The sequence below is a fragment of the Halichoeres trimaculatus genome, unplaced genomic scaffold (assembly GCF_033239565.1).
Source record: "Halichoeres trimaculatus isolate MK-OKI-2021-1 unplaced genomic scaffold, fHalTri1.1 fHalTri1_scaffold_3, whole genome shotgun sequence".
NCBI classification, from domain to species: Eukaryota; Metazoa; Chordata; class Actinopteri; order Labriformes; family Labridae; genus Halichoeres; species Halichoeres trimaculatus.
This window is the reverse complement of record NW_027437181.1, coordinates 23,213,232-23,232,678: the sequence shown is the minus strand read 5'-3', so window position 1 is coordinate 23,232,678 and position 19,447 is coordinate 23,213,232. Positions and strand designations below refer to the sequence as shown.

At 40.1% G+C, this 19,447-nt stretch overlaps 1 protein-coding gene across 1 annotated transcript; it reads right to left on the bottom strand.

Annotated features, from left to right (window-relative positions):
* Positions 1-247: 247 nt before the first annotated feature.
* On the bottom strand, positions 248-18,805 carry loxl1 (lysyl oxidase-like 1). The gene is made up of 7 exons (XM_074665887.1): positions 17,320-18,805; positions 11,565-11,673; positions 10,409-10,546; positions 5,201-5,357; positions 4,760-4,855; positions 4,288-4,403; positions 248-2,950 (listed from the first exon to the last, which is right to left on the bottom strand). Exons 1-7 carry the CDS (start codon positions 18,404-18,406, stop codon positions 2,944-2,946), a joined length of 1,710 nt encoding a protein of 569 aa, XP_074521988.1. The 5' UTR covers positions 18,407-18,805; the 3' UTR covers positions 248-2,943.
* Positions 18,806-19,447: the final 642 nt, after the last annotated feature.

Here is a 19,447-nt window from a genome sequence, read left to right as displayed (position 1 = left end):
ATGCATAACAAAGTAACATATAGTACCAAGGAAAATATCTCAATGCATTAAAAACATCACACCTAATCTTCTATGAAGGCGATGAATCCAGTAACTTGTCACACCTGTCACACAGCATTTCCATTGAATCTGCTGATCTGTATTCTGTGTAAACCTGCAGATTGGGCTCATGTGAAGCACAGCCATCGACTCTGGTGGTGCAGAGCATGCATATTCCATTCTGAGCACACGGCAGAGGTGTAAATGTATTTATTGTATATGACATTTCTGACAGGTGTTCACTGTTAGAAAACACAAATTTCACACGTCAAAGATGCTGTATAACTGTCACCTGCTCTGGTGCTGCTTTTTTGCTGAGCGTCAAAATCACGTTTCTTTTGGAAAAGGCACAGTATGATCATAAGCAACCTAAGCAAAAATAAAATACTCATCAATTCAAAGAACAGTACAGTGATATATGAGACCCTCAAATGATGGACAAAGAATAGGCCTTTTGTGTTACAAGTAGTATGTAGAAAATGAATCTATTGCAGAGATACAAAAATAAATTTTACAGTAAAAAAAAAAAGAATGCTCTGATATTGTTTGAATAATACAAAGAAACCAGATTGTTGTACAGTAACACAGTTCAACTTCAAAAATCGCATCAAACAAAGACCCTCAGGTACATAACTCCAAAATTTGATTTTCTGTAAATTGTTATTTATTTATTTGAAATAGCTTAACAGCAAACTATAACCTCTACATACACCAGCTTTGTTTGCAAAGGGCCCAGCCAGTCCTCCAAAAACAAGTGGCTCCACATGCAGAAGTATGCACGCGATTCATGGAAACTCATTATAATCTCCTCTGACTATAATTAACGCCATAAAAGGTAGGTTAACTTATCTTTAAGCAAAATATTCTCTACTGTTGCTGCTTCATGAAGGAGCTGGGAAAATATGGGGCAGCTGTTGAGCGACTACATCAACTATCTTGCTGTATCTTTTTGGCGCCTAGTTTAGTTACTCAATCCGGGGATTAATTTACAAGGATGTCCATGAAAATAACACCATGGCTGCTTCACTTATCATATTAGTTTTCAGTATTGCAGAAATGAATATAACAATGATGTCCAGACACAGTGAGCTGCATGATGAGCTCCAGGCTACATAACTTCTCCGCACTTTGACCATCTGTGGTTACTGTGGCCTCCTCTTGTATGAGGAAGTTCTTGCTACTTTTGCAGCATTTGAACTTAAGTCGATTTAATTGGAAGTAGACTAATTATTGGTCTTTTCAATCTACATATGTTTTGTTTAGCTCTTCTTTAAAAATATTCAAGTTGATCTTTGACTTTCCACTGGTAAAGTGCCTTCTCCATGTTTGAAATACGAAGTGCCAGACACAGAAGTAGGACTGGCAACAATAGGTGACAGCAAATCTCAAGGATTTAATCATTTCAAAATTGCCCCAAGTCATTATTTTCATCCTGAGCACATTTTTCTTTTACTTATTTAATAGAAATGTGGGTTTTAGCTGTGTGCTATTACAGAGTCCATGATGAACATGGTGAAACTAAACAGCTAACAGGAAATTACAGCTTGTTGGAGAGGTAGGTAAAGACTGCTTTCTTAAACTCTTAAACTCTGCATTTTAGTTCTTCATTATTTTTCCTCTCTCTACGCACTCTATTTTGAATTCAGATCAATGTTTAATTTCAAGTAAATAAATGCTTTATCTATTTCTATGTTCATTGAGCTTCACAGATTACAGTAACAGTCAAACTGGATTAAAAAAAATACAATCAGTGAAAACAAAATAATCATCTTTAAAATCATGCATCAGTGGAATATTTGTATATACATTCTTCAAATAGGTTTGGATGTACCATGTGACCAGTGTTGTGTCAAAAAAAAAAAAAAAAACAGGAAATAAAAGATAAAAAAATAAAATAAAGGCTTGGGAATAATGTAAACATATGGCTTTGTGTGATTTTCATACCAGGAAAGTGCCCTCACAGGTAGTTTTCTTCCGGTGTCAGATTTGCCAAAAAACAAAAGGGGACAAAAAGAGAAATAACACAAACATAGCAGGGTTTAGAGAAGTGCCTCACCCTAACCTGTTGTTGCGTTGATAATTTGTTGACAAATGCAAATGTGACCAGTTGTCTTCTTTTGCATTTAACACAACAATAAACAAGATGTGCCTAGAGAACCAGCCTGACCCGCTAAGGCACTGAGGAAAAAATAAACTAAAAGTAACACATTTTGGTTCTTCTGAGTCACTGCACATTTTTGTGTGCTGCATGAATGAACGCACCTGGGAAGACTTTGTCCCCTGGTTTTAGTGGGTGGATTTCATCTGTACCCTGACTTTTCTGAAACGACTCATTTGAGCAAAACGCTAAAATCTAAGGCATTATTTATGATTAAAGCTGTGTGTGTGTGTCTGTGTGTGTGTGTGTGTGTGTGTGTGTGTGTGTGTGTGTGTGTGTGTGTGTGTGTGTGTTTTGGGGGGGGTTAAACGCTTTGTAACCTTAACAGACAGGTGGAGTTACAACAATAGAAGTGTAGTTGACAAGACAATGTAAACGAAGATTGCAGGGGTCAGATAGCACGGTTGGAATACAAATGTGCAACATGTAATATGTGTGTGTGTGTGTGTGTGTGTGTGTGTGTGTGTGTGTGTGTGTGTGTGTGTGTGTGTGTGTGTGTGTGTGTGTGTGTGTGTGTGTGTGTGTGTGTGTGTGTGTAAGTGTGTGTGTGTAAGTGTGTGCTTTAAACCCCACTTCCTCTTCAGTGCCAGTGGAACCCTTATTTTGCCATGGGCCCAGCATACTGTGACAGCACAAAATAGTAGAAACAAAACATCGACAATGAGCTAACAACAAACGGATTCCATTCACATTTCAATGGAATAGCACTCAGGGTCACTGTTGCATGGCAGCCTCCTAGTGCCTGATCAAGACCTGCAAAATTAGCAGACAACCAAAGTCATTTAATAAGATTAGACTTCATCGCAATGAAAAGTTGTAATGTACAAAAATTGGGATGTATTTTATGGCTGATTATCATGGTGCAAATAATATTTTAGCATTGATATAGACAAGCACAAGTCTGTAATTAAAACTTCTCAGTTATGGCTTCTTGATTGTTTAATGTTAAACAAACAACACACTGAAAAATAACCCTTTAGGAAACCTTTTCCGTCAACCAAGAAGTTATCTGCACAGATTTGTTTACATGGATTGTTCTGACCATAAGTGACTGTTTGACCAGACACCGTTATAGTTTAACAAAGGCTGACAACTGTATCAGATTTACTATTTTAAGTGACTCCTAAAGCAAAAGGACCATGACTTTAGTCAGAAGTCATAGCAGACCAAAAGGACCTCACAATGTCTTAATGTTGAAAGTCATCGCTGGCAGTTGTTTTCTGCTTTGTTTGTGTTTATGAATTTATTTTCAATAGTTAAAGTAGATCAACTTTAAATAAAGGACCAAGGATCAAGAATGCACAGATTACATAAAAAAGTCTATCTGAATCATCAAAAATAATGTTAATTTTTTTCTGTTTGATGACAAATTTCTTAAAATTCAGCCCAAGTACCATAATGGGGGGACTATCTGTTAAATATGACCATATTTGGTAATTATGGGCATAGTCAAATGCATTAGCATGATGTTAGTCGATTGAGGTTCAGCATATCACACATTTGGGATAGTAATAGGACTTATAACATTTGCTACTTATATTTTTCACTGGCACTGGTAAACACTGAATCCATGTGGAAGTGTTTTGTCAGATATATTTCTGGCGTGTGGTTCTCTGTACCACTGAAAGTAGAAGAGACCAGCCAGAGCACTTGAGCCTAATGATGCTTTGCCCGTGTATATTCACTCACTATATAAAGTCCTTTTAAGAGGATATAATGGAAGTTCCAAATGCAATGATATACTTCCTAATAGAGCTATTTAAAAGTTCAACACCCTGAAATCTTCCTTTGAGGGAAAATATCAAAGTTTCAGAGGCTATTAATCTTAACGGGAGAATGAATATCTCATTTATTATATCATCAAATATTTGAGCCAGGAACCCATTAAGTCCTCTAAGTAATTCAAAACACAGTGCGGCTCTTCATAAAACCACACTAAGCTGCCATCGCGTCTTGTGGTTAAGGGTATCTCAGTAAGAAATGGTTTACAATTAGCTTATAATTTTCTATGTTATGAACAGGAAAGGTGAAGAATTAAATCTGTATCATACATACACATTTAACACATTTGAGTATTCAGTCTTACTTACTGTGCTATTTTGCAGTTAGTTGTTGTAACAAACCGTCCTGTGTAGTGAATGTTACACCTGACCACGTTGTTGGTGAAGTCTGATTCCAGTACCAAGAACTTTGGATTCACTTGGAGCTGAAAGAGAAGATACAAAGAGCAGTTCATCACAATCATAAAATCTTAATAAACAGGGACCAGGACAAATAACTCCAAATTGAAACTTCACATGGATGCAGAGTTACACAATGATAATCAAAGGTGTATGAAAAATCAACAAACTTAAAGCAAAACCAAAGCCACTTAACCATGAGGTGTTAGGACCTGAGAACAACCCAAGATAACTTCCAGACACCTAAAACTTCAGTAACTTCATCTCTATTTTATCAGCCAGATCAATTTGTTTTGGTGACCTTGACCTCCCTGATATGTGAATTTTGACCTGTCCACAAACCATGCCATGTCTGTGGACAGTGTTCTCACTTGACCCTCACCTTTAGTATGTAGTTTCCAGGCTGGATGTCTGTGATATCGATCCACTGGCAGTCAATATCAGCATTGTAGGTATCGTAGCAGCCCGGACTAAGACCCTGGAGAACAGAGGGGAGAAGAGATGCTCACAAGACATATTAATTTGAGTCAAAAACAGATGAACATTAGCAGACATATGGAAGATATCCAGCGTCTAACTTGATAACAAAAAAAGAATGTTACTTGCATCTGACAATATCAGGCATTAAAGCAGACAAAAAAAAATCTGGGAGATTTAAATCTAAATTTCTCCACCAATGCAATAAATGGCACAGTATTGCTCAGCTGGATGAGTCTGCACAGTTACATAAAAGAAACGCAAATTTAGAGTATGAATATTAATCCAATCCCTCTATTTAAAATAAATTCTACCATAAAATTCCTTTTTTCTATTCCTTTGTTACCTGAGTATGAGCAGTGCAGGCGTAACGCTTCAGGTGGCCGAAGTCACAGGTGGTGTCCTCCAAACAGAAGCTGGCCTTATGTCCCTCTGCAACTTTACGGCCTGTGCTGATTTCGATTAGATCATAATGGCTGAACTCATCCATACTATGGTAGTGCCTGGGTGAAGGAGAAGAAGTCTGTGTTTAAAGTGTAACAAAAATCCTTATTGTGGTCAAATGCTTTAAATCTATTCCAGTATCGCACGTGCTATGTCCAGGTATCTGTATTTCATCACAAGTCTTTGTAAGTTTATTGAGTTTAGCTGCTGTTAGAATTGCTCAATCATTTTGTTTGGAATAAAGAGCTAAAGTGCAATGTAAAATACAAACAGGGAATTTATTACATTGTGTAATCAACCCTCTTGACCTCCTGTGTTCACATCTTTGTCAGTGATGTTGCACCTTGACTGAACATGATGTAAAATATCAAAGGACAATGGACACCAACTAATGACCACAATAAAATATTGCTGTAGCACAACATTAACACCCTAATGATGTATGAGTGTTGTTAATTAGCTTGTATCAGTCTGCAAGATCAGAGGTGCGTGCGCGTGTGTGGGTGTGTGTGTGAGTGTGTGTGTCTCTTCATGTGCATGTTTGTGCGTGTTTCTGTGTGAATCACTGTGTTTGTTTGCACAGTTTTATCAGCTTATGGAAGCCTGGGTGCACATGGCCACTGATCATCACCACTGAACCTGCACATGAACCCACTGACACCCCGTGAGTGACTCCATCACTGAGCTGCTTCATTTGAAATCATCAGCAGAATAAACTGCGACATGTATTTGGCTTGGACCTCTCCCAAATGTCAAAGTGACCTGGCGTGGTTTTCCTTTGGTACACTCACTGAGCAGAGGGACAACATAATTAGATGCTAATGGATAAAGCTCTATATCTGGTCTATTAATTTGATGTTTTTATACTCAGCACTGAAAACAGTTTAATAGCTAAAGGGTGCCCCAGCTAAAATCTAACACACTACCATGTTTATGTTTCTGTTTCGTCTCTTCTGTTTTTTCACCTTCTAAATGTGGTTGACTGTTAACTGTTTAATTCAGCCAATATCAGAATTTAGGGGTTATCATAAAAATAAATGATAAGAAATAAAGCAAAAAGAAATGACATCATTAAACAAGTCATCAGCAAACATTAAAGGCTGTTTAGTAAAGATAGCAGAGTCCCCACACAGTGTGCAAAACACTCCATGTTGATGTGATTTTACTCAACACACATGACTAACATGCTGCAACCCTTTAGAAATGACTTAGCTGTTGCAGCAGATGAGGTAAGCACTAGATCTCTTACAGTGAGACAAAGACAGACTATATAAAAACTGCCCTTTAGCCTTACTTCGTGGCCCCTGTTTCAACACTGCTGCAGCGTTTACTGGAACAGTCATTAAAGATTGAGGGATGACTTGGAAGGAAAAGTGGGTACTTTCCACTGACGGAGCAAGTGACCATTCACAGACTCATTCTTTCCATTTGAGAGGCGATCAATTATGAGCTCCTCTCAGGTTAAAAGTGGTCTGTTTTACCTGAGACCGAACAATACGGTTATTATGCCTCTGGGCAAAAACACTGTCCCTGCTCACATGCAGATGCACATGTTAATGGGGGTTTGAGCAACACTTGAAAGTGTTTACAGTTATATGTGAATAACCAGGGAGGGGAGCAGAGGGCTAGTTGAAGGGTTGAAACACAGTCTTTGTTTGTGTTCCTGAGACTGGCATTCATTTCGTGGCTGTCTTGAGATGATTATCTCCAGTATGTGTGTCTATGTGGGTGTGTAAAATAGAAAGTAGCAGTGCAGGAGGAGAAAAAAGATTTGTGAGTGCCTGTAAGGGTCCCCTGTCTCCTTGGATTCCTGGATCCCTTTGCTGACTATGTCACCTACTGAGAATGTAGTGTTGGAAGGACACATAGAGGATTTTACAAGAGTAACTTGTATTCGTAGTATACAAAGCATTCCAATACTGCTCAATAGTCTAAAGTTGTTTTCCACTTGTGCTGCAACACATAAGGCTTTGAAGATCTCTTAAATCACAGCCTGGGTTGAGACACATAAAGCACTACAGTAAGATCTTAGAGAACTATTTAAGGGTGTCCTGACATTTACCTTCAACAAAGTGCAACCAGGATATGAAAACAAATGTTCAAACACCTGCATAAATAACAGCCATGATCTTTGACCACAAAGGTTACGTTAATAAAGCTCAACTAAAAGTGGAAAAAACAAAGCATCATTTCAGAAGCTGCCACATAAACAGTGTTATAATCACTTCCACTTGTCTCCTGAACTGGCTGGCAATAGGAAAAGTTCCACATGCCAATCTGTGTCCTCATTTGTTTAAAAAATGTGAAAAATCCAGACAATTTTGCAGCCCAGGATACTCGAGAGGATACAGTTCTCTTCCAATACTCCAGTGAGAAAGATAGGGTTGCATGTAGTGAAGAGCAAAACCATCCACTTCACAGCTTATCCAACAAAAATGTAGGGCAGGAAAAGTTTATGGTGGGAATCTGGGTGAGAGATTTTCTTCCCCTTGAGAGATTTTTTTTTGTTAACAAACACCCTGCCCCAGTAACCCATATCCATGCCATTATACTTGAGCAGCCCTGTTATCTGGTGTCAGATTGACAAGAAAAATGGATTGATTTGTCATTCTGATCACAGAGTCTGTGGAATGATTGCTTTGGCTTTGTGCCTCTTGGGAACTACAGTGTAAATGCAGACTGATGTCAGACAGCAACAACACTGCCAATCTTCCAATGGCCCGTCAACATTCCTCCAAGATGAGGGCAGCAAAGCAGAGCCTGGTGCTAAAGTCAGTGGGGCGACTTGCTAACGCTGAGGCAAAAGCAGGTCTGTGAGGGAACTTAATGGCATAAAACAACAAAAAATACCACAGAAATCACCTCAACAGTAGTCCCAGAGATGATGAGTCTGAACCATGAGTAACCTGTTAAATTAACTCCAGTTTCCCTGCTGAGAAAGACAATACAAGAAAACCACTAGATGAAAGCATCAAACCCTCGACCTACATACCTTTAAAGTTCATATAATGAGGATGCATTGACTCGATGACTTGCTGTCTGATGAACCTTGAAGTTCAACACCAGCTCTTACAGAATAGAGTTTAATCCAGATCTCAACAATCAATCCTAGGATCAGTCTATTTCTGCCTGAGGTCTACTCTTTATACGTTTAGCAAATACAAAGCTAGTTTAAATGCTTCCAGACGACACTAATACATGGCTATAGTCAACAGCTCCACCACAGCCAAAATGATTGGGGAAATCAAAAGCTAACAAGTGAAATCAGCTAAAACTGCTTGCTTTTGCTCCTAACAGGCTCAGACAGTAACAGAAAACGAATGAAAGGAGTCTCATGAGTAGTAAACCAGAATGTAAACTCTTGCTCAAGTCTTTCCTGGGTCAGTGTCTTTACAGCAAAATTCTATCACTTGAATAGCTGCCACAAAGCTGAGTATTTAAAATTATAGTGTTTTACTGGCCATACTGGTGGGATGGGTAATCACCAGAGATGGATCAGCTGCCCATGGATCTGATATCCTGAGTTACACCCTGAATTATCATCGCTGAAATGTTTGGTGTCCATGATGAAGCCAATCAACAAATTGTCAAACAGCATTATATCACTTCACTGATTAAGTCATGGAGCAGTGTTGCCAGTCCTTCTTTTTATCAATACAAAGCAAAACCATCTTAATCCTTTATAATAACATAACATTGTTTTAAATAACACAAAGCCAGATAAAAAAACCCTCAAACTGGTGTGTGTAGTGCTGGTACTGGGTAGTTTGTTACTGAACTGAATCTGACAGTTGAGACTAGCAGCAGATTGAAGGTGTAAATAGAAGCAAATCTGCCCCTGCTGGGACCACATAAATGGTGATGCATTCACAAACTGTTGTAGGTAATGAAGCTCCCTTTGAGAAGTGTAAGCAAAAGATGAAAACAGTGCAAGGTCAGTAGTTACAATCTCCAGTTGAACTCAATGATGTGTTTGAGTCTATTTTATGAATTGTGAATTGTATCTGTAGTTGAGTATTGAAACTGAAAAAAAAAACATAAGAAAACATGGGAGTTGAGGCCAATGTATTGAGTGAATCATTTTTGCCTCTTGCTAAACAATTCAAGCACTAAGCCATCAGCACTTACCAGTCAATGCCATCTGTTGGATTTCTTGTCTTGTTTAAAAACCCTCTTGTGGATGCTGTTACACATAATTTAAAGCTCCTACAAGAAACTTGTGCTCTTATTTCATTCTACACCCTCTACGGACCAATCCATAACTCATATCTCTTGTGTTTTTCTGAAGCCACTCTCAGTACTCTTGGTGTATCACTCAACAAAACAATCTTTGTTTTGCAAAAATGTTAGCAAAAACTGCTCATGGTCAACTTCATTTGACACCCACTTAGTGGCAGCGGTCGCATGGATTAAAAATTACCATATAGAGAAAAACTCTTCTTTAGACTCTACTCTCACTGATGGACCTGTTTGCTTTTGTAGGTCATGGAGAGCAATGTCTTAATTTGTGCTTTTTTTTGTCTTTTTTCTAGGGACAGGACAGTGGAACGAGATGGAAACTGTGGTGGAAGAGTGGGGAATGACATGTACTACAAGGTCATGAGTCCAAAATGAACCTGGGCCATCTGCTTTGAAGACTCTGTGCATGGGACTTGTTTGACCACAGAACCAAGCCGGCATGTTTTTTTTACATGTTGTTGCCCTGACCGCCGAAAAAACAGAGTTAAAGACATTATTTTTTGGCCTATCCTTGTTGCATCAGAAGACCGCTAATTAAATATCTTTTTTTACACAATTTTTGTTCACAGATATATTATTAACCACCACTGTTTTGAGAATTTTAGACTTCATAGAGCAGGACACATGATCTGATTGAGAACTCAAAGGCCTATTGGTATGTTTGATAATGTTGCAATAACCTTGCATCACAGTTACAGCGATTTTTTTTTTTGTACCAATCTCTGAGCTGTGATAAACAAATAAAATCACTGTCTAAGGATAAAATCAGAATGAAATTAAGTGTTGGTTAACCAGCTCCATGGTTATCACTGTGTACTCAGAGAAGAGTCAGTGTCTGCTTGGACAAATCTGTGCTGTATTAAGGACTTACTGATGACAGCTGTGCCACTCCCAGGTATGACGTGGCCTGTTAGGCATGAAGTCTGCAGTCCCCCTGTTCTTCACCCTCTGTGGGAATCGCAGCAGGACCCTTACATCATAGTCAGTGGTCTCAGGGCTATAGGCAGAGCTGAATGGCAAACACATATATCAAAACAAAGAACAGAGAGGGAAACAGCCAAGAGAATGTAAAAATGGGTTTCTCATATCTAAGACAAGGAAAAGAAAAATGCAGGGAGCTGAAAAGGCTTGGAGGCAGGAGCATATCTACTAAATAATTCAATCTAAAGATTACAACCAGCTCTCCAAATACACAGTTTAAACATAGGGAGGGGAGCATTCGGTTGCACAGTTTCCTTTTTTGTGTGAAAGAACCTCAAGTTCACACCACCACTGAGGATCTAAGCCATTCGTCTTGTGGCTGTTGTTGACAATGGAGTGTACCACAAATTACAACAGGCCATCTGTCGGTGATTGCAGCAAACTCCGACAGGATATGAAAGGGATTTGAGGGATGGATGGGCTTGTGATGTGGAGAGGGTGAAAAGAGTAGCCGTGGGGACTGCACACTTCCATCATTTCAATAGTCTCCTTAGTGCAGAGGCAGTCAAAGGGTCCAGCACAGTGGCTCAGGGGATGCTAGAGAAATGAAACTTATGACAGCCTGAATTCCTGAAGGTGACCAGGATTTAGTTCATTTATGTTTTGCTGTGGGTCAATTTTTTTCATCATAACTATCGAATGTTGTTGCAAAGACTTGGTGTGTTCCTCAAGGCTGCTGTATATTGTGGATAGTTCACTTGCTGGTTAATGTTACCCAAAGGTGGAGCCATCCCTTAGAAGTGTTCATCTTCCATTCGTATGAGCATTGAATTTCTGTCATTGCATGAAATAAAGGAGGGCAGAAAACAGGCCTGTATCAGGGAATAATGGATTGTTAGCCGTCTACTACACTAAAACATCTTGTGTAAGCATACCACAGAGCTACAAAGCGTTCAAGGTACTGCAGAAACAATTAGGATGAGAATGAGTCACAATATGATAAAAAGAAAATCCAAATGACAGTTCTGATATCTTGACATTATATTCTAATAAACCCACAAGATGCAGATATGAGAACAAGTAGAGATCATGCAGAGATGGTTTACCTTGAGAGACACTTTTCTTCAGCAGCACAACGGAGCGAGTACATGTGGGCTCTTTGGATATACGTAGAGGCTTGGACATAGTTTGGATCAGGAACCAGGTCAGGCAAACCTGAAATGAAGAACCTTCGTTATATACATATACATATATATATACATATATATATATATATATATATATATATATATATATATATATATATATATATATATATATATATATATATATATATATATATATATCCTGTTGGCTATGGCTGCCTTTTGCAGCAGCTCTCTCTTATTGTCCATTTCGTAATCTTTGTATTTGGAGTGGGTCATTACTTTGTGTGGCTCATTTGTTGGTCATGGACACCAAACTTTTTGTGGCTTCAGCAATATTTTTACAAATTTTTCTCCTGTGTTTGTTTTGAGATCCTACATGTAACCATGGCTGCATTGTTTACATGTGAACTTAGCTGTTAGCAGCCTGTAGCATATGGATGCTAACTGGTGTAAGGCCTGATGTCTTCTCACAAGTTGAGGAGAAGGAGGTGAGGACGACGTGCTGGTTCTCAGGTGTGAGCTAAGAAGTGACAACATGGACCTGTCCTTCCATCCATCATTATTTGGAACGTAAGATTTATCTCTAATAAGATGGACGAGCTATCGGTGCTAACCCAGCAACAGAGAGAATACCAGAAGGCAGAGTAGCATCATGCTATTCACAGACATGGCTAACAGAGCTAACATCAGACACCAACGCCACATTGGAAGAGCTTCACCTGCTGTGATCAGACAGGATACAGGAGACAGAGACTGAACAGACTGATGAAGAAGCTCAGTCCTGGACCCTGTGGAGGTGGAGGCTGGCTCAACTGAAGAATGATGGACAAGCTGTCTTCATCTATTTTCTTATGGACCTTTTTGCACTTTCTATACACTTTATTACTTTTGTTTTCTTAATTGCTGCTGTGACTTCAATTTTGTTATACTTATTACAATGACAATAAAGTTTTATTCAATTATTCTTATTCTATTCATATGGCCTTGTTTAAAAAATAAACAGCATTTTCTCACAGATCTGTCTCAAACACATGAGTAACTATAAAAAAATACAAAAACAAGAGTTATTTCAGAGGTTATGCAAATGTCATGTTAAAGCAGAGTAGACAATCATGTTATAATGACAGTGCATGTGAACTTCCCACGAACAGAGGAACTCTTTCACATGTATTATCAATTTTTGTATCACCTTGTATTCATGATTATTCATGATCAGCAGCAGAGTCTGTAGATAAGGACTTAGTCTTTCTGGAGGGACACACTAAACACTGTGAATTCCAGATAATTGTCCTGATTTTCTTATGAGGTATTACCACACTGCACACAGGGTGAGATTGGGGTGAGGAGGCTTCACGCTCAGACCCATAATCTACATGTACAATAAATGACTCAAAGTGTTCAACATAATTTTTTAATAATAATAATAGTAAGTGGCCTTTTTGGCTGATGTGATGGGATGGGATTGCCCCTGACATTAATCTTAATATGAATCAGTTGCTTCATCTAAACCTTTCACATAGCAAACGTAGCATGACTCTTCATATCTTTTGGGGAGAAGGCTTAACTCTGAGACATCTAAGCTGGAGTATCACAGAGTGCATGTTGCGAGGCAGTGTCTGTTTTTCATGCTTTGCTTTCTGCGAGCAAGTATCAGAGATGAAGAGATGTAGGAAGGCAAAGGTGCACAGATATACAGCGAGAGAGCCAGACAGAGACAGGGTGAAGTAGAACGTGCTTGCCAGCGTAAAACAACAGTGATCTCACACCGCTGCTGTTTTTAAAGTAGGCCACTGACCAAATCTGTCAGAAAACCTGAGGAAGAAGTAAAAAAAGCAGGCCCTACTTGTCAGATTGAATGTCTTATCAGCCCTCTCTGTTGGCACACAAAGACCAGACATGCTTTAATCCGAGCTTGTTCAAGCAAATGAAAGTCAAACCATCTGACCTCTAAGCCTGGGAACTTTCATTAAATCACAAAAATGATGTACAACCTTTAAGTTCTGTTGCATCAAGCTTAAACTGGAGACTAGAAAAATAGATGATGAAATGCTGCGCTGTTATCTTTGGATTTAAAACGAGCACAAAGGGCTTTCATTTCAGTGTATTCATGGAAACCAGATAGAGTTTTCCTGCTTTATATTTCACAGTGTATGACTTTCAGGTGAGTCTCCCAAAAACTCTGGTTTTTATAAATATGCTTAGTCCTTGAGGGCATCATGTAAACATCCCATCCGACATCTCTCTCTCGCTGAGGCCCACATATGGGACAGGGGAAACTTCCTGAGACAGACCTTGTAAACACTGAGAGTCCAGTGTGAAATTCAAAGGTTTTCCAACAGCTCTCACAACCCCACTCTTCCTTCTCACCCTGAGAAGGCTTTGTTCTCTGTCCCCTAATCTTTTGAAATGTGAAATTGGGTCTCCTTCAGTGGGATAAAGTATATTCAGAAGCCAAAGCTGATCAGCTCTCGACAGCATGTGACAAAGCCACACATTACACTCTAAGTGGGCCACGGAGAAAAGACTAATTCTAGCCATGTGTTTTATACCATCTAATATAGCATAATAAAAGACTCGAGGGTCGTTATGTAGATACTCCTGCTTTAAGCTTTAGGCTATTCACACTAAAGGACTGACAGATTGAACTACTTGAAATTCATTATGGTCATTTCATAATGAAAAATGATGACAGTGTTTTGTGAGGCACTCTACAATCTCTACATTCTCAGATATTACATTAAATCTACATCCATAGTTTTTAACTACTATTCGAGTGCTCCTCAACTGTTTTTAACACCAATAAATTTCAGTAACACTTAAATGTCAAACTATTTCAAGATAAAAATGGAATATTGTCCTGAACAATCTCTGTTGCAGCCCCTGCAGCATTTATCTCGCAAAATTTTTAGTCTGATTGGATTTCTTTATGGTCTAACTCTGTTATTTGTTGGGTTGTCTCATAACAATATTTGGATGTCTTTGAGGGCAAAAGACAACAAATGGTTTAAACTTTGGGCAAAACTTCCATATTATTTTGGGGTCATGTTTGGTTTATAGACTGTACAGCTAAAGTGAGACAGGAGTGTCAGGATTGAGGAGTGGAGGATGACACGCAGAGAAGGGTTGTGGCAGAGTTGTAAAGACACGTTTGCTCATAGCCGATGAAGGTTGAGGTTAAAGGGGCTGTGAGGAGTTTGAAAGTGATCTTGAAAGGCGTCTTTCTAGATATGTACCCGATCGTAATCCAAGCTTTAAAATGAGATTATCAGCACCAATATCACTGGTTACAGAAAAAGGACAGTAGAGCAGAAGAAAGCTAAACGAGAACGTGAACTAAGGCCTAATTAGCCTAATTAGCCTTTAGCTTAGGCTGTATCACTCTATAACACAGGGGCTAAGCTGTTTGTGATAATGCCCATTCCAACCCACGTGCAGCAGTTATTCTGCAGTGGTCTGTTCAAATTTGAAAGTCTATCAATAAAATGAAGAGTGAGGTTACATTAGCTCTGCTTGGTAGATGACTGGCAGGACATAGCTAACCAGGTTTTTCTAACATTACACATTATGGACATGTCTCAGAGCACGGGGCTGCCAGCTGCGCTAAATATAAATGGCTACAAAACTACTTACAAACTGACAGTGTTTACATGTTGACAGATTTGTCGGAGCACCGGGCTGACGATGTTGCTAATATATAGCCAGCTGCTTCAATGCTTGCTTGATGTCACGTTTTAAACCATATCGCTACGTAACTGTACTGAAAAATACCTTACCTCAGCGCGTTGTATCCAGTGAAGAGTTGTCTTGGACAAAGGATTTTTTTTTTTTATCCGATCTCCTTTTCATTCCACAACAAACACACATCTCACTCAAAGTAATTTACGACAGTGTGCAGATTTTCTGGGCCACAAGGTGGCAAGGGACTGCAATAAAAACAGATCCTCCTCTAAGCATCTTTAAATGTTGATTAAAGAAAAAAAATGATAATAATTAGGGGCTTAAGTTTGAACTGATGACACAAGGAGCTATCTGTAAGGTCAGCCTAAGGTTTCAATTAATTTTTTTTACCATCTTTGCAGATTTGGCTGTGCGTCAAATCTTGTTTACTCTCTGGTAAAACTTATCCATTGAACCACTCCATTTCACATTAAAAGCATTAACTGGAAAATGTTCTGCTTTAAATACTGTTTAATTGCCTCAGACTTGGCCATTGTTGTTATTTGTACAACAGCTTGTCCACTTCTGCTGACCCTGCCTCAAGCTGTCTGTGCCAAGTTATGTTTTCATACATTGCCCATAGTTGACAACATATGAGCTGTATTTATTGAGCTGAATTTATTTGTATTATTGAATGAAGAGCCAAGCTATTAAAATACATAATGCAAAGTACAAGTTATATTTTACTGCGTCTATTTCAACACAGCACTGCCTCTGAATAAGAGTTATAAATGTGTGTGTATTTTATACTAAGAAATCATAATAGTTATTCTGATACTGTAACAGCTTTATGCAGTTCTACGAAGCTGGGAAATAAAAATGTCAGCTTTCTACAGTCCCCAAAGGCAGAATCTTTATCACAGTGATTACTGGGAGCACTTATGCATCTGCACACATGTTGGCTTTTTGCTGTAAAAATTGCTCGCAGCTCCTTGCAACTCTGAAGTGTCTAATGAATGAAGTTTGAAGATGCATAACACACCAGAGAGGCTGCTGCACAGCGAGAAAGATTACCGTGTAAAATAATAGTAAATCTGGATTACTAAAAGCCTGAGAATCCTGTTGGAGGTGCTCCTTTTTTCTCTGGCCAGATCAGTAACTTTTTCTGGCAGTCAGATCACAGAAAAAAGTCTGATATTTTTGGAATACCATTTTGTCTCCTTTAGAAGAGTTAAAAGCTGTTAAACTTTTTTAAGGGCACGTTTTGACATTCCTCACTCTTCCCCCCAGAGCTCTGGGTAAATATCTCTTTGATTTCCTGCAGCTTTAGCAATGGACCCCATGTGTTAGCGGGACTTTCCACGCTCTCCTCCCCCCCTCAGTAGTGAGTAGTGAAGTACTGTATCCCCCTCCCCTTGTTTCCCCTCTCCTGTCCTTACGCTTAAGAGGCCGCCGTAACCCACTAACAACCCCCCACTGCCAGCAGCCCCTCGATGAGGTCACCCACACCATTACCAAACACTGCACGCTTCGTGAACCAGCCCTCTTTCATATAGCAGTGAACTCCCCACTAAACACAGAGAGGTTTCTGTGTGAGCACTCTGTGCACTGGCAGGGCTTGCTCAACACCTGGTTTCAATAACCAGACAAGTGGGAAAAGATGAATCTTGTGTCCACTCTGCGTTGTTTGTAAACTGAAAGAGAGCTGGATTTGTGGCAGCTGTTTCATTCAGATTACATCAGATATCTGATAAACATTAAAAAAAGGACTAACGTGATCAGAAATGTTGTTCTTCAAGGGGTCATGTGCATGTTTTAAATTCATATGTCCAGTGGCTACAAAATCTCATGTCTATCTTTTCATTTTCTGCATCAAAGGAAGAAACCTTGGATGAATGCCCAAAGGTGAACATTTTTCAAATCTGAATCTGTTGTTGCTCCACACATGTGTCACAGCCTTCCCTTATGTTTAAGAATGAGTAAAATCCTGAACAAGCAAGGGATTAAGGAAAACATGGTGTAAGTTCACAAAACCCAAACTAAAAGCTTACTGTACCTCTTTGTTCTTGTCGGTACACACTCCCAACACTCAAGCTGGGGTTTTCAACCGCAGAGTTTGGAGAGTTTCTGGCTGGAGGATTTGGCTGAAGAAAAGGAGGCTGGGGTCTCCCAAAGGGGGGGAACTGCTCGTACTGTGGACTCCTGACGGGTTGTTGACTGGCTGGTCGTGTCCTGTCCACTACCACAGGTGCTCCCTGGTTGGGATTGGGAGCTGGGACAGCTGGAGCAGAGTCTTCATTGTAGAGACTGTGGGTGTATCTGTGGTCCAGTCCATCTGTAAATGGTGGTTGAGCGGCACGTGCTTGAACAGCAGGATTGGGCCCATAGCCATAAGACTGGAAGTAGCGGTAGCCATCGTCCGTAAAGTCAGAGGGCGAACCTGGGAGCACCGGAGGCAGACCGCCAACATACCCTCCTCCATTGTACCCTTGTCCAGCTCCATATCCCCCACCACCATATCCTCCACCAACTGCTGGCTGAAAAGGTGGCTCGTAGCTCCTGATTGGTCCTTCCACAAAACTAGGATCATAAGGAACTGGTTGGAAGGGAGGCTGTTGTGGAAATGGATTCTGGGGGTAGGGTGGGATATTATAAGAAGATGAAGCAAAAGAGGAAGAAGAGGAAGAAGAGGAAGATGAGCCTGTGGCTGGTCTGAAGCGAGAACTTGTAGATCCTTGGAACTGGCCTCCACCGGTGCTACCTGCTGTCTGTCTCCAGTTATCTGGCACTTGACCAAATCCAAAAGGATGTCTTGCCTGCCCTCGGACAGTCTCAGATGATCCTCGTGATGGAGCCTGCCTGCGAACATTTCCTCCCTGAGGTCTACGAGAGGAGCGTGAACGACTATCTGCCACAACTACTCTGGGACCTCTGTCCTGGGCCCCTGCCCCAGCTGGGACATACTCAGCCCCACTGTTCAACAAGCTAAACACCCGTCCATTGTCCTCCCACTGAATCACCTGCCTCCAAGGAGTGGCTGAAGCATCCTGCCCCCGACCTCGACTCTGAGTCTGTGTGGCATCCTGAGCTATACCTGAGCCCAGCAGGACAAACACCAAACATGCCACAAATGTAGACAGCATTCTGGTTCTGAAGACTCCACAGTTCACCACACAGGAAAAACCTCTCCAGTCCACCAGCAGCTCTAACTTAAACCACCTGTAGCTCTGTCAATAAAACATGTGTGTCTTCTTCCTCTGGGTACAGCTTTGGAGTGAGAGTTGAGGCAGACGTAAAGTTGAAAAGTAAACCCAGAGATAAGTGCATCTGCAGGTCCTCACTGCCAGCGGTAGAGGAGACTAAACGTACATTCAGAAATAATCACACTCTGGAGAGTGTAAGTGGGCTTCAGAGGAGCCACAGGTAATGTTACCGTCTGTTGGTGCTGGGAAAGTATGTCCTGACTTCTTGTCGGTCTGCTGACTCGCCTGTCAGTAAACTGAGCATTGCTTCCTGCTTTCTGGAGAAAAGTGCTCGTGCACTGTAGGACTGCAAGCTTCTATTTGCCTGATTGCTTACAAAAGACTGAAAAAATCTCAAACTCTTTTTTTTTTTCTCTTAAGTTGACGTCCCACATGGCCCTAGTGCTAGTGATGTTTCATGGCCTGCTGCAGCCTGGGCTCCATGAGGCTTCCAGAGTCAACATGCAGACATGTAACACTTCTTTCTCCCAATAGCTCAAATTCTTTTCTCATCTTCTACAAGCATAGTTGGGAACAACATGACCTTTTTCCTGCAGGTGCTTCGCAGGCTTGTTTTGCTTTGCCTTGAAATTCTCATTAAACATACAATAAATATTTGCAGCTATGAAAGCACTTAATTAGAAACAGAAACAGCGATGCATTACTTCACTTTAGAATGAATACTATGGTAACAGATGACACACATTCCTGAGGAAGATTGAGAGCAGCTCATATGTTTGCAGTACGAGCTGTCTGCTAATCTACACCATGACCTCATATGAATAACATGATGTTGCTCCTTTAACACAAATCTTTGTTTACAGGTTGGATACATTCAGAAATTTGTTTTATGCACCCCACCCATAAAAAAAATCAAACTGAGGTCAATTGGGAAAGTGTTCAAATTTCCCCTCCCACCAAATGCACGCAAACAAACAAACC